Source organism: Mustela nivalis (genome assembly GCF_964662115.1).
Source record: "Mustela nivalis genome assembly, chromosome: 5".
Lineage (NCBI taxonomy): Eukaryota > Metazoa > Chordata > Mammalia > Carnivora > Mustelidae > Mustela > Mustela nivalis.
Window position 1 is genome coordinate 1,750,966 of NC_139024.1, and position 13,422 is coordinate 1,764,387.

General features: G+C 48.5%; 1 protein-coding gene across 26 annotated transcripts in view; it reads right to left on the reverse strand.

Annotated features, from left to right (window-relative positions):
• The window catches only part of AFDN (afadin, adherens junction formation factor), a 127,279-nt gene that overhangs the window by 44,150 nt on the left and 69,707 nt on the right, over window positions 1-13,422 (reverse strand). For 17 of the 26 annotated variants that reach the window (XR_014311717.1, XM_082730458.1, XM_082730465.1 and 14 more), the window contains 9 exons: window positions 12,499-12,614; window positions 8,631-8,692; window positions 8,298-8,503; window positions 6,420-6,440; window positions 5,547-5,692; window positions 5,163-5,257; window positions 4,492-4,757; window positions 2,821-2,964; window positions 1,158-1,356 (listed from right to left, as the gene is read on the reverse strand). Coding sequence is in view for 25 of the 26 variants with exons in the window: in XM_082730458.1 (XP_082586584.1) it covers window positions 1,158-1,356; window positions 2,821-2,964; window positions 4,492-4,757; window positions 5,163-5,257; window positions 5,547-5,692; window positions 6,420-6,440; window positions 8,298-8,503; window positions 8,631-8,692; window positions 12,499-12,614 (1,255 nt within the window). In the remaining variant the exon portion in view is untranslated. The remainder of the gene's footprint in view (window positions 1-1,157; window positions 1,357-2,820; window positions 2,965-4,491; window positions 4,758-5,162; window positions 5,258-5,546; window positions 5,693-6,419; window positions 6,441-8,297; window positions 8,504-8,630; window positions 8,693-12,498; window positions 12,615-13,422) is intronic. The other 9 variants (XM_082730449.1, XM_082730467.1, XM_082730464.1 and 6 more) reach the window with 1 other exon arrangement.

Below are 13,422 nucleotides of genomic sequence, written 5' to 3' on the forward strand. Positions count from 1 at the left end.
CTTCACTACAAGAAGCAGCCTTTGCAGAATGGAAATTTTAAACTGTCATAACCTTCAGAGACATAACAATCTGTTTATCGTAGCATGTGAACCAGTCACTGAAATTAAAAACCACACTCACCGAATTCACGTCGGTGAGACTAACCCTTCACTTCGCCACTGTCATTTTTATTTAAGCTCATTCCTGAACTCTGAATCTGTTTTTCAATTCACCTGAGCTCCACGTTACAAACCATAGCAGACTGGGGCTGAACTGGGGTCTGATTTAGGAATTTGTGCTTCGAGTGTAAACGTGGTATTTTGGGGAGAAGAGGCAGAGGGAGAGAGAATCTCAAGCAGGCTCCCCGCTGAGCAGGGAGCCTGACAAGGGGCTCAATCCCAGGACCCTGAGATCAGAATCTGAGCTGAGACCAAGAGTCGGCAGCTTCAACTGCCGACTCCCAGCACGTGTGGGATTTTTACATCCCATTCTGACAAGAATATGTAAACGGGTATGGGATCAGACCCGGGGAGCTCGCTGCCCTTAGACAAGCCCAGCGAGAGCGTGGCTCCCGAGCCCCGGCAGGCGCGGCACACGTGCTCACAGTGGCAGCTATGCCAACGCGAGGGTATGGCCGCGCCCTGTGCCACAGGTCTAAGCATCTCACAGGCGGCTGGCCTGGTCCCCACGAGTGCCTGCCATCCACGTGCCCGTCTTCTGGAAGAGCAGTGTCAGGGGACAGAGCAGGGGTGCGAGTGGAGACGGTGCGCTTGCCGCCCTCGTGCTGCCCGGCAACTCCACAGGTAGCCACATGCACGGATCATTTCCAGGGGAAGAGCCAAGCTCCCAGCTCCCAAAAACCAGCAGAGGAGCAACCAAAGGTCCTCTTTCCTAGCAGGCCAGGCGGCAACATGGCTGTGACAGCTGGCGGGTGGGGCCACATGGGAGGGTCCCAGCACACCCACGGGAGCCTCATGGTACGACAATGCTGACTCCACAACACCATGAAATGCTCACTTTCACGTCCTGCCACACGGCTTTCTCCAGAAGCACACGGTGTGTGCTCCACACATGTGGCCCGACACACGTGTGCCCACCCACCCCCACCCCCACCCGGTGCAGTGTTGACCGGAGTCAGGTCAAAGCTTGAACTCCAGGCACAGTAAGCGGGACTCACCTCTCTGGCACAGAGGGTCTAAGAACTCCTGTAGGCCGTTCGGAATGTTCCTGACGACGTCGCAAGAGTAGCCGTCCTCCGGTAGCAGGAAAGGCAGCTGCAGGTCGGGGTCCTCCTCCAGCTGCACCTCCCTCCCGTCACTGCGCGCCAGCTCATCCGCCGTGTTCTCGGCCACAGCCACCACGTTCTCGATCAGGTCCTGGTCAGAACACAGACGCACAGTGAGCACGGCACACCAGTGGGCTGCCACTCAGACCTCTCGTGCACGCTGCGGCCACACACGCAGGCGGGGCTGCGAGGGACAGCGTTCCCAGTGTGCCCACACCGGCGTGCCGGGCGACAGTCGCCGGTGAAGCACACCCTGCAAACACGTGAGCCAAGACAGTCAGGATTAATCTCAAGTAATATGCAGCCTTAAAAAGAAATTGTTCAGTCATAAGAAAACAGTTTCCCTTTGCCAAAGTTGCCATTTCTTCCCCTTGCAATTTAACATCCAGGTGCTAATGATCCAATTTTTGCAGTATTCATAATGACAGAAAAAAACTCACACAACGGCGAATGTAAAAAATCAGGACAGAAATGTCTATTCCCAGCTAATGGGGAAAGAAAGCTCCCCCAGCTTCACCGTACAGCTCGACGAAGTGAACACGGCACCTCAAGTCCCCGGGTCACAGAGCAGAGCCCTCACGGGAGAAGCAACACTCGCCGCCCTATCGGCCTGGGCGCCCCCACCACAGATCCCACCACCGGCTCTGGGAGCCCGTGTAGATGGACGCGTGCCGTATGCACCCCATGCCGGACTTCTGTGCACACGCGCAGTGCATCTCATCTGCTGTGCACTTCCATGTGCACATGTGCAAATGCACAACTTGGTGCCACGCCGCGCTCCTGCATGCGACAGTGATGGGACCTTCTAGACGCTCTCCTGTCGGGCGCATCTGCCGCAGTTGCTGATCCTAGCTACTGTGCATACATGTCTTCTGTTGGCATGAAGTCAATCCTGGGGGCGGCCCACCCACCTCCGGCACTTCCCTCGTCAGCACTCCGGCCTCGAGCAGATTTTATTCGCGGGTGACGACAAGCACTTGCGGCCTTCCTAATCTACATGCAGGAGCTGCAGCCCACATCATATAGCAGGCCGTTGGCCCCGCCAGGCCTTCGCTCCAGAGGCACGGATGCCAGAACTCGATTCCCACCAGTAGGAGGCGTCTGCACGGGCCGGGGCAGCCCCCCTGGCTGCGCTGCTTGCCGCTGGCAGCACAGGAGGCTGGGTGGTGGCCCTGAGGGGCATTCTGTGCCCACGGCACACTGATGTCCATGCTGTGGCAGGAGCTCTGGGGCCTCTTAGCCTCAGGTCACAGTGGTGAGCCTGGGATTGTGGGCAACCTCTTAACTTCCTCTCCCGCCAGGCCTTCCAATCATTTTCTAAGAACCTAATTCTCTGGATAAATGCCTTTCTACTTAAAATGCCTGTGTATTTTCTACCTCCTGTACTGAATCCTAACTCAAAATATCAACCAGAAATACAATCTTAGGAGATGACTAAGTAGCTTATCTATCATAGAAATAAAGTAATTATAAGCAGCCCCTCCCGCACCTTTTGGAACCGGACATTTCCCTAAGCAAACAGTGCCTGGCTGCTGGCCCACCGCGCGGCACTCACCGCGGGGACGAAAGGCTCATCGGGCGCGCAGTGGTAGTTCTGTAACAAGGCCTGCAGCTGCAGGGAGTTCAGCTTGAAGCATGTGCTGTTCACGGTAGGGATGTCCTCTGCGGAGTACTTGTCCATGGTGAGCAGAGTGGTTGCCTGGTGGAAAGGGTAACAGGAGACATGACTGGAAAGTATTTTATAAATATTCCCCTTCATGTAACACTTAAAAATGTAATAACTTGCTAATTTAATTTTAAAACGCAGAATGTTTTTGAGGGAAACACACTTCTATTAACATTGAATTGAACTGAAAAAGCATTGTCTAATAAAGGTTTTTAGATGGCTTAATTTCACTAAAATACATAATTTTTATTTTACTAAAATATAAAATGTAAATGAAATTCAATTATTCATAAATCATTTTTAAAAATCCTCTTAGAAACTGTGAACATGGGTCGCCTGGGTGGCTCAGTAGGTCAGGCTGCTGCCCTCGGCTCAGGTCATGATGCCGGGGTCCTCCGATCGAGTCCCACATCAGACTCCTTGCTCAGTGGGGACCCTGCTTCTCTCTGCCTCTGCCTGCCACTCTGCCCACTTGTGTGCGCTCTCTCTGACAAATAAATAAATAAATAAATAAATAAATAAGACCCTGCAACCATTTACATCACAACCACTCTGATCACCAGTTACTGGGGTCTGAATAAAGTTTCCCTGTAATGATTTATTTTACAGCCAGCTGATGCAATCCAAGGAGGATAGTAGCCTCTTTCCATACTAAACTATTTTAAATGAGATTAAGAAATTGTGGGGAAAATGCAAAATTATAAACTATGATAATAAAAAAACCCCGCCCCAGGTTCTGAGGCTGCAGATCCTCTCTTCGACTACAAAAGCCCAGTAGCCCAGAGCAGGCTCCGCAGGGACGCCCTGCGCACCGCTGAGCCCCTCACACACAGGCACCGCGAGCTCCTCTGTGGCCTTCTCCGTCTCCTGGCCCTGGCCTTCGGGACGCGGTGACTGCGAGCGCTAGGCCCCTCTCTCCTCCTGCGCGTGTCCCCTGCAGGTGTCCGCTTTGTGCTGCTCACCTGGCTGCGCGTGCTGAAGAGCGACGCGCTACCCAGTTTCACTTTGGGATCTGCCCTTTCAGCTGGGAGCCTCCCAAAATACTGGTCTGGTGAGAAAGAACCCTTTAAGGGTGTTTATTCTGGTGCTTACCACCTTCTGCGGGCTGCGTTGTGTCCCCTAAGATCCCAGCCCCGGGCACCTCAGAACACGACCTTACTTGGAGCAAGGGTCTTGACAGCAGTGAGAGGAGTGCGGGAGGGAACAGGTCTAACGTGACTTACGTCCGTATAAAGAGTGGACACGTGGAGACGCACATGCCCACGGGGAGAACACCTGTGAAAATGAAGGCAGAAAACCACCCTGGCCACACCCTGACCTTGGCGTCCTGGCATCCTGGCCTCCTGACCTGTGAGACAACGTCTGTTGCTGCAGTACGGGGCTGGCGGAAGGCTGTCTCAGAGACCCAGGCAAACCAGCGCCCCACCGCCTCTTCAGGGGAGCACACGAAATACCCCCCAGGGGCCACTGATGTGGCTGAATCCCAGGGCTGCCTCCGACGGAACGAGACACTGAGAACCAGGCGCACGACCTGTGGGCAGGAAAGTCGCGCCAGCTCACCTGCACTATGCGGCTGAGGTGACAATCCGCCGCCAGCTCCAGGCCCTGTTTCTCCGCCCAGGCCTCCACGTGCCCCAGCTGCTGGCGGATAATCGCCCCCCAGTAGTGCGAGCACAGCCCCGACTCGGGGTCGGTGACCAGTCGGTTGAAGAGCCACATGTTGATGAAGTGGAAGAGCTGTGAGAAGAGCTGGATGGTCAGCGCCGCGTTGACGCGGCAGCGCCGCAGCAGAGACATGGCTCCCGTGAGCGTGTGCAAGACGTCATCTGTGCGGAGACGCGGGACGGAAGCAAGAGTCTCGTGAGAACGGGGCCCGCACGAAGCGGCCGGTACGGTAAGAAGGGCTACGTGGTCGCTTTTGAGACACGAGTCTCTTCAGATGGGAGGCGGCAGGCAGGTCTGAAACCACACACGGGGGTTAACCATGTGTCCTGCCGCGCACCCCAGAGACTTCCTGACAAAGCACGACACCCCAAAACCGGAGCTATTCTTAAAACAAAACAGAGGATGGTTGCAACTTACTAAATAGCAAATCCAACAGTTTATCTCATTCATTCTAAAAATACCTCCTTCTTACGACAGTGAATATTAAAATGAAGTTGAACAGAAGGAGGGAAGGAGGAGAGCTGGGGGGGAGGGAGACGGCGGGAGGAAAAAACGAGCATCCGAACCTATTTTTGGTCTTTGCAGGCTGTTCTCTTCAGGGTCATCCAGAAAGGCTGGCATGTAATTATTCAGTTCTGATTGAAGACAATGAACTAGATATCTGAAAATACGTAGGCAATTTTAATAACCCCAGCAGGACGCACCGCTATTGTCAGACATGACATCACAAACGGAACAGTTCACACTGCTGAGAAACAGTTTCCATCTACAGTACAATAGTTTGAGTCTCAGGAGTCTCAAAACACAGCTCAACAAATTCAATTTCCTAAATCAACACATCTGGCACACAGCTACTCATGTTTCTCGCTATTCATCTTCAATCAGGGTAAATAAAAACCTTAAAAAAATTCTCTACAGAAGAGTGCAATCTCCAAAAATGTGCTCCTTACTTAAACGCCATCTGAACCAAGTGTGCTAAAACGTCTTGGGCGTCCAGTGTGATTCGACTAAGATCTCGGTCCTGTTTAATGAAGTTGAGCAGCTCAGACGCATTGGCCATCCAGAAGGCAAGTGCCCCTGCGATGTTCTTCTGCTTCTGTAGACAGAATGGATTTCCATAATCAACCCCAAGACAAACAAAAAGAACGAAAATACAAAGGAATGCTCTTGAAAAGCTGCTGAGATAGACCAGTACCTTCCCATTGTCACCAAGGTATTTACCACAGATACCAGATATTTGCAAAGGAATTTGGATGCGTTCACAGCAGCATGACTGCAACACCTCAGGATTCATGGACAGACACATGGATCCAGGTGGCCACCACAGACAGAATCGGGGCCGAAAACAGGTATCATACCCTACAACACCCAATTGGAGGTTGTGCATTATCTGGTAATCTGTGAAGGACACACGCGTCTATCCACCGTTACCCATAGCCACCCTGATACGCGCAGTCACTGGCTCGGACGCCGAGCAACTCGCTATCAAGTACTGATCTATCGCATTGTCTCCCGACCACATGAGCAGGCCAGGCAACCTCAGATGAGATCCAAAGAATAGGAACCAAGGGTAAACAAGAAAAGAGGAGAAACAGAACTTCCGTCATTTCATATCCACACTGAAGTGCATTAAGCAGAAATTATGAAATGCTGGTAAGGGTTGCACAGTCAAAAAAGGATTTAGTACTGCATGTTTCAGTTGCTGAATGAGTGTTATGAACCGTCCAGTCCGGCTGCTGGAGTGTTGTGTTTGACATGGAAGCAGCGCGAGAAACTCAGCTAAGCCGACAAAGCCAGGACCAGTTCCCAGCAGCACGTCCTACCTGATCAACCTGGTCTACTTCCTGGAGAAAAACAGACGAAGGGAAATCAAGCAGAACGAGAGAAAGAAACTTGTAAACAATCATGATAGTTTAAAAAAATCAAAACACTAACATGAAGGTACGACATGAAGGTACGACATTTAGTTCTGTCATTCCCAAATTACATATTCACTCCTGGCTCAGAAACCGCTTTGGAAGTACGTGATGTAAAGGATCAGTTCTACGTTTTTAATACTGGCGCAGTAAGGGAGGGAATCCCAGAATTTACAGACATGTGACATTTAACACGGGAACACACTGATCTCTTTAAAAGATTTACAAATGAAGGACTTCTTAATGTCTTTCAATGATCTCGTGTGTCTGACTACTTCGAGGTATGTAAGAGGAGTTTCTATCCTCTGGTTTAACAGGATGAAAGAGACAGAAAAGACCAACAGAAACAATAAAAATAAAAGTTAAAATTTTTTAAATGTATAAAAAAAGTAACTATACTAAAACAGAGTAACTGGTTTTTCAAAGTAGGTTTTTACAAATTAAAGAATTTATTCATTACTACGGTTCTTTCCTAAAACTTTAAGACTCCTCCGATCACATACTAACCCCTAAATGTGTTTTAATAGACCTGTTTTGATAATGACGATTTCATAGACTAGTTCCAATGCAATCAGAAAAAGTCTATCAGTAGTAGTCTGATGAAAGAATTTCCCAATTTGAAACCAGCTTTAGAAATGCAAACAGGAGGGAAGACAGACAATGGCTCTGAACTAAAAGGAAATCCCTGTTTGTTCGTAAATTAGGAAGAGAGGGAACACAAAATGGGATCCAAATAAAATGACCATCCTTTTTGGATTTGTTTCTTCACTTGGGGAAAAGAACTGTAAGCCCATTAGATTCACAGGTTCACCCCTCAAACATATAAGAAATAGTTCTTGAAAAATTTGGCCTTTTGAAATAATTCAGAAGGAATCAACAGATTTGTTTGCTCAAACTGTCCTCACAGGAGGGAAACCACCAAATCATCCAATTAGGCTGCTTCACAGTACATAACTAGAGTTTTGTATTTCGTGACCGAATAACAGCTCTGATAAGTGGTTCAGAAAAACTTAAAAAAAAAAAAAAATTAACTTCGCATTGACTTTCAAGGACTTAAAATTAAATCTTCAAATTATCTGTGAGTTTGGAAATCTGCAATGCCAATTTTACAGACGAAGAGTACTTCACAAGAAACAAACCACACTACAAAGAGAATACCCTTACTTTCTTACGCTTTAGCAGTTTTATGAAAGACTGTGATCATGTCATCATCAAGAAATGTCATGACGTACGTCACACCTAAATGGGTGCTATCAAAAATCCACAGAAATCCTACCACTGTCCCACTCTCAGTGGAAAAGAGCGAATGCCTGCAGAACCTTGAGGAGATTCTGAGAGGACGGCTGCCAGGCAGCGGCAGGGAGGTTATGAGGACAAACTGCTTCGTGGGCACAGGGTTTTACTTTGGAGTGATGGGAATGTTCTGGAACCACAAGTGGTTGCTGCACAACACTGTGAATGTCCGAAATGCTACTGAATGAGTCGCTTTAAAATGGTTAATTTTACATTAATGTGAAATTCACCTCAACACATTATTTTTTCTAAAAAAAAATCCCATCTTAATGTGTTCTCACAACCACCACCATTTTAAGGATCTTTACTGTGATCATGACATTCCCACAGAGATCAAGGAGAAAACCGGCTGAAAACCAGCTGACATTTCTTGTCCACTTTTAAAGCTCTATGAGTGTCCATGCTCTCTGCAGAGCTGGGCAAGTCAGACATGGGGCGGGCGGGCCCTGGGAGGAGCGGCGCGCACTGAGCCGGCCGGGCGCCGCGGCTTACCTGGATCACCCCCTCCATCATGCTCACCATCTTGTGCACTACAGCAATCACTCTGTGCGTGCGCTCGCCGGGGCTGGCATCGGGTCTGCACTGGCCAGACAATACATACCGACACGCCATATATAATACATATGTAGGTGACAACTTAAAATGGACTGTAGAGCTATTAGTATAGTTTATGATGGCAGATAAAAATGAATCTTCAGCTGTGAAAAGATTTCAAAAAAGAAACAAACAAACAAACAAAACAAACAAAAAAAAAACCATGAAAATCAGATGGAGGAAAATGGAACAAGAAATAATTCACTAACAATGGAATCTGAAATTACTCACAACTCTCCCTGAATTCGATGCTCGCAGGCAGTACCAGCTCGGGCCCAGGAGCGTCCTGAGTTCTGCAAGTAGAAAGCGGCCATCTCTGAGATCGTAACAGCACTAGCAACCTGTGCCTACTTCGGCAATGGCTGTAACCGTCTCTGCACGGCGCTTACAGAGAACACACGCCCAACGCCTCATGTGCACGTGGGAAGCGCTCCAACGCTCAGATGCGCACACTCAGAGTAACCCTACCCCTGTTCCTCCCAGAGGTCAGCTCCTTGACGTATCTGCTTCCATCGTGATAACTGATCTGACCACAAGTCTCTATTATTCATCACGGTGTCGTGTGGAGGAGGGTGACCATGCTGTCACACACCTGCCATGGCAATGGCTCAGGTCACAACAAAAAGCCACTGCGGGAGACACGAGAAAAGCTAAACCACCATGAGCCTGAAATTGAGCTCCTACACGAAGAATAAGTTCCTAAGAGCCGGACGCTGCCCTTGGCTTCTGATGAAGCTCAGAGAAGAGGACGCCCACAGACCCCTTCAGGCACCTCGTATTAGTGTTTCTTGACGCTCACAGGGGAGCCCACCTTCAGAAAAAGACATCCAACTCACACTTTTTTCAGACACCCCTCCTCATTTAGCCAGACACCACAAAACAAGGTACTGCCAAGAAACAGAACCTAAGAGCAGCCAAGATTTGGAACACTTGGAAGAATCTGCGCTGAACAACGTCACGTATTTCCACGTATCCTGGATCAAAGTACTACAAAGGTCCGGACGTCACTATTTCCATAGAAGAGTTCTCCAAATAGTGGATGACCCTGCCCCCGCTGGTAGGACAGAAGGTTCACTGTTGTGTAAAATTCTTCTTTCAGTTATAAATACACACATCTGGAGGCATGTGTCCACTGGGGCACAGTGTACAGCAGGGCTCTGTGTGGTGTACTGTGCTCAAATAACACCCAAAAGCCACTAGTGAGCACAGAATTTCTAAACTGTAAAATCATTACAGACCCAATGTGGATCTCCTTACCTTAGATTTATACTGTTCTCCATGGATGGCTTCAGTGTAACTTAACTACTCTTTCACGCAGACACGTGATTAGAATTTCAGGCAATTTAATCATTACTGAAGCTGGCTGGCTCCCAGCTGTATTTCACGTAGGACATTTGTCAGCTGCCCCTCACCACTAACAAAACGGGCAAGTGATTAGATTCCCAGTTTAAATCTTTACCACTTTAGTTCAGATGCGCACACTCGGAGTGACCCTACCCCAGGTAACAGGTAATGGAAAAACTTTCCAAAAATCTTACGTCAGATTAAGAAAATTAAAACTGACAGCAGGGGTGCCTGGGTGGCTCAGTGGGTTAAGACTCTGCCATCGGCTCAGGTCATGATCCCAGGGTCCTGGGATCGAGCCCCGCATCGGGCTCTCTGCTTCCTCCTCTCTCTCTCTCTGCCTGCCTCTCTGCCTACTTGTGATCTCTGTCTGTCAAATAAATAAATAAAATCTTAAAAAAAAATAAATAAATAAACTGATAGCAAAAGCAAAGAAATGTGTGTGCCTTCCCACAAACTTCACTGGGAAGTGAGGAGTGAGACCACAATGACTTACACAGGGACGAAAGCAAGACAGGGGCAGGGACTGGCTCAATAAAACTGAGGTCAGTGTTCAAACAGAGCGTCCCATCTGGTGGGAGGGCGAGTCAGCCGCGCTGCCGTGCTCATGAAGCTGTCAGGGAGCTGAACACCAGTCACTTCTAATAGCAACACCGAAGGCTCCCAGCCCTGGACAAACAGTGACGAACCTGCCTGGTTTCTGTGTTTGGAGTCACTGCTGTGATGCTCACTCAATAAACTGGCTCCTGTGACAACTTCTTCAAGAAAGGAGCTGAGAGGGAGAAGAGCCCATGGCCACTGTCCCCAGCAGCTTGTGTCCCGCCACCCTACCTCCCCCGGGGAACTGAAGGAGCAACAAGGAGAAACACAGCAAGTTTCGTCGGACTGTTATAAACACCAGAAATAAAAACAAGAGTCTTTCCATGGGATTATATGCTTCCAAGTTTCTTATCCTGTCTGTGATTACAAAATTTGGATTCAGCTCAACAATTCAGCTATTAAAAAAGCTTTTAGAAGCAAAAGAATTTAAATGCCCAACATGTCTCTCTTAAGTGCTAGTTTACAGACATCTGAAGTTACAGATAAGCCGTTAACTTCCAAATTTACTATCCACACAACAAACCGGATGAACCTTACCAACTCGTGGTTTCATCAATTCAACAAATCTGATAAAAATAAGGAATTTAAATTCTCACCAAAGAAAATAATGTGTCAGTCATAACGTAAGGAACTCCACTATTCGAAAAGATTTTTTTCCCTGACTAAAATCAGTATTTTAAAATATCTAACAACTTAAGACTTCCAGGAATGTATCAATTAAGTGAGGCACTACTTCTTCTCACTTTATATACATGAAAAGCAAAAATCGAAAACAGAAGAATCATCTGTTTCCATCACTGTGGTAGTATCGAAGTAGTAGACAGCCATTGTTCCAACAAAACCCCTAGTGAAATCCTACAACACGGCCAGCTGCCAGGCAACTACTGGACACCGTGCTTTACCAACTACACACGCTACACACGCACTTACTGATTTTGTTCTAAGTGCCCTCTCCTCTCCCCCATTTAACTTATCCATCATTCAAATATTCTTGGGCTAAGAACGATGATGCGTTCTTCTCGATCACCTTATAAACTATAAGCAGAGACACTCTGTACGGTACTAGCTCGCCGTCTGAAGTATCTTACTCTAGAACACACCATCAGAAACAAGTACAGACCCAGAAAGTAGACTTACCATTACACCTAAAAGAATTCACACAGCCCACAAAAATCTTGAATACTAACCAAAAGTGCAGGACAAATCCCGGGAAAACCTGAGATTCCTGCCTGGATCTGCGACGGAGTCCAGCCGGCCTTAACTGAGCTGACGAAGACGCGGCGCACGGCGCCCTCTACTGGAAGACGGGAAATGGAAGCACGACCGCAGCCACTCACCTGCCTCCCTAAGGGGACCCTGAGGGACAGCAGCTAGAACGGCACCGAACAGCACCAGGGGACGGCCACCCCGAGCCCAGCGGAGCCCAGGTCCGTGCACGGCACTCCTGAGCTCTTCTGACTGCCGTCTGCATGGTCAGGGCCCTGCTGGGGAAGCGCTGCAGCCACACCCAGAGCTCAGCGCCTGTTATTTCAATGTGTGAGGCACCGACATCACTTTGCAACTCTAAACAATTAAAAATCACAAGGAAGTAGAATTCTAATAAAGGTAGTATGCCCTTAAAATTCATAAGAAAAGGAAATAACAAAAGGCAGATATTCTCTATTCAAGAACACTAGGCAAGAACCACGGCAGGAGAAACAGATGTTCACGGCCATGCTTTTTGACAGAATGTAAGACACAGTAATGCAGCACTTGATAAATCCTAAAAGCTCCACCTGAAGGCTGCCTGGCTTCATATATTTAAATATGGAAGGATTCTGTATACAGACGGGGAAATGATTAGATTATCTTCACATTAAAAAGGATCAAACAGTAACATCCAGGAAAAGTCCCTTTCTCCACGTTTCACAGAACAGCCCATCCAAAACAGAAACATCTCTAAGTGTTCCCCATTGCACCCGGACCGACAACACAGTGGCCCCGGGGTAGGGGACCCCGGCTCGTGGAGCTCAGTCTCTGTTCTGCTCAGTGGCAGGAAACAAAGTAACCCCCCAGAAATGTCAGCCAAACCAGTGTCGATTCAATCATCTCTCCCCCAAGCGCTTTCCGGGAACACCTTCACCTCCTTCCTGCAGAAAGCGGAGCGGCTTCCTACCTGCTCTCTTGCCTGCGGCAGTCCTGCTGCTCCACTCTGATCATCGGCTTCACCATCCCGCGCTCTGCCGAGCCGGAGGCAGGCACCGCCCGGTCGCCGTCCAGCCTCGTGGCGCTCTAAGCCGGGGGAGACACAGAGCACTTAAGAACATCGTGCAGACCACCCGGGTGCACGCCAACTGCTGCCGGTGAAGATCTGATGCCAGGCTGCCAGGCAGGGGAAGGCAGGAGAGGGATGCAGGGCAGGGGCAGAGATGAGAAGGCGCAGCACCGCTGAGGACGCCAGTGCGCATTCTCATGTCCCCAAACACATGGGCACTGAAAGAGCAGTAAAGCCCGCAGCCCCTTTCCTTTGCTGAGAGTTAGCCGTGGGCTTTGAACACAGTCAGGAAGGAGGCTACGTGAGTGCAAGGGCTCCTCTAACAGTACCGGAACCACAGCAACTCCTCCAAAAAGTTCTCTTAAGGAAGGAGAGAGTGGTGAGAACATACACAACGTAGAGTCAGGGTCTTTGTTTCACTTGTTAAGATTAAGTGTTTAAAAATCATCATAGTTCAACGTCCAAAGACAAACTGAGTACAGAAGCAAAAGCCCATTTCCAGCAGCCTAGAACTGTACATTTAAACTCTTCCACGCAGGGCACATGACTAACTAACCCATGGCAGACAAAACAGATAAGCAACCTATGTGAGTAAGAAAACAGAGCAAAATTATACAAAGAAATTCACTGTAGCAAAAATTTTGTGTCAAATTTCCCATTATATTTGATTATAGAAATTGAGTTTGATAACAGAAATCACTCTGGTCTTACCAACCAGAGAGTTACACGGGGCTGTATTGATCTTTACAATTTTTATTTTTCATAAATGAGGTCATAACCTACTTTGTAAAAAAATACTTTCTCATATGTTGTAGACATCTAACA